The sequence below is a fragment of the Calidris pugnax genome, unplaced genomic scaffold, assembly GCF_001431845.1.
Source record: "Calidris pugnax isolate Ruff unplaced genomic scaffold, ASM143184v1 scaffold17, whole genome shotgun sequence".
NCBI classification, from domain to species: domain Eukaryota; kingdom Metazoa; phylum Chordata; class Aves; order Charadriiformes; family Scolopacidae; genus Calidris; species Calidris pugnax.
This window is the reverse complement of record NW_015090794.1, coordinates 13614693-13616203: the sequence shown is the minus strand read 5'-3', so window position 1 is coordinate 13616203 and position 1511 is coordinate 13614693. Positions and strand designations below refer to the sequence as shown.

Sequence of the window (1511 nt, the reverse complement as noted above, 5' to 3'; positions counted from 1 at the left end):
CCGAAACCCCAGCCTCTCCCCGGCCGGGGTCCCCCCAGGAGCACCCCATGGCTCCCTGCTGCGGCGTGGGGCGAAGGAGCTTTCCGAGGCATCCCACCTCTTCCTCAGCTCCACCGGCAGCCCCACACCGGCCCCCGGCCACGTCCCACCACCCCTGGCCCCACCGGGGCCACCCAGAGCCCTTATGAAGAGGTCCTGATGAAGACCGTCCTGGTGGAGTAGACCAGGTCCACCAAGTAGGCGATGAGGTTGAAGATGGTGAGGAAGGTGACCCCCAGGTGCTTGTTCCAGTCGCAGTCGCTGTTGCAGGGGTTGGGGCGTTGCGTGTTCTTGAAGTTGTAGTAGGGCCAGAGGATGGTGGCGGTGATGTACATCACCACAGCCAGGGCGCTGTAGCCCACCAGCATCTGCTCCAGCGGGCAGGGAATGTAGGTGAGGCACCGGCCGATGGTGAAGATGATGATGAGGAAGGTGATGATGAAGCAGATGGAGTAGACGGCCAAGCACCAGTGCAGGCCAGGCTCTGGGTCGTAGCGACCCAGCAAGGAGAAGATGAGGCAGGCCACGTAGACTTCAAAGACCTTGAGGAGCCCGGGCACAGTGGAGAGGAAGCTGCTGATGTCCCCTGGCTTGGCGCGGGTCAGCCCCACCTCGACGGCGTAGGCGAAGAAGCAGAGGCAAGAGGCGGTGGTGGCCACGGCCTTCTCAGCACAGTGGCTCCTGCAGGGGCTGCCGATGGAGGTGGAAGGGTAGACCACCGAGGTGGTGAAGACCATCAAGGCCGCCAGCATGGAGAAAGCCGAGGTGAAGTCATCCCAGGAGATGGGCAGCAGGCGGTAGAGCTCCAGCAGCTCCAGCAGGAGCACCACCAGCGTCACGGCGAAGCAGAAGCACCAGGTGAACATGCACCACGTCCAGTAGGTGCTGTGGTTTTCCCTCGTGGAGGCCACCAAGCTGAAGGCCAGGCAGGACAGCACGACGGCCAAGAGCCGGGCGATGCCCACCCAGGAGGTGACAGCGCGGAGGTTCACCGTCACCGCCGCCATGCTCTCCCACCCACGCCGGTGCTGCCGGCAGCTTCTCTTATCTGGGTGTGGGGACGGAGGGGTGGGGCGTGGGGCAGGGAACCGTGGGGTCCCCCCCTTTACCCCCTAAAAAGCCACCACCCGTGGCCAGGACCCCCCGTCTCTGCTGCCACCGCCTCGCCGGGGCGGCTGCTGGCGGTGCCGGTGGTGGCACAGACGGGAGGGGAATCATTAACGTGGGGCCGGGCGAAGGGTGCCGGTGGTGTGGCGTGACACACACACACACACACACACACACACACACACAGGGAGCCGCCGTCCTGGCCCCGTGCCCCAGCCCTGCCCACGGCAGGAGGCACAAAAGGACCTTTCATGCACCCCACAAAGCACCAGGAGGTGTCGGGGGGATGCCCTCGGGGGGGCAACCTCCATCCCCACACTAAAGATGGGGGGGGAGCACCCATAGGGTTTACCCAAAGGGTTTGG

At 65.0% G+C, this 1511-nt stretch overlaps 1 protein-coding gene across 1 annotated transcript; it reads right to left on the bottom strand.

The window, feature by feature from the left end:
* Nucleotides 1-17: 17 nt before the first annotated feature.
* On the bottom strand, nucleotides 18-1505 carry MYADM (myeloid-associated differentiation marker). Its single transcript, XM_014936706.1, has one exon. The coding sequence runs from the start codon at nucleotides 1044-1046 to the stop codon at nucleotides 183-185; it is 864 nt and encodes a 287-aa protein (XP_014792192.1). The 5' UTR covers nucleotides 1047-1505; the 3' UTR covers nucleotides 18-182.
* Between the last annotated feature and the right edge of the window lie 6 nt (nucleotides 1506-1511).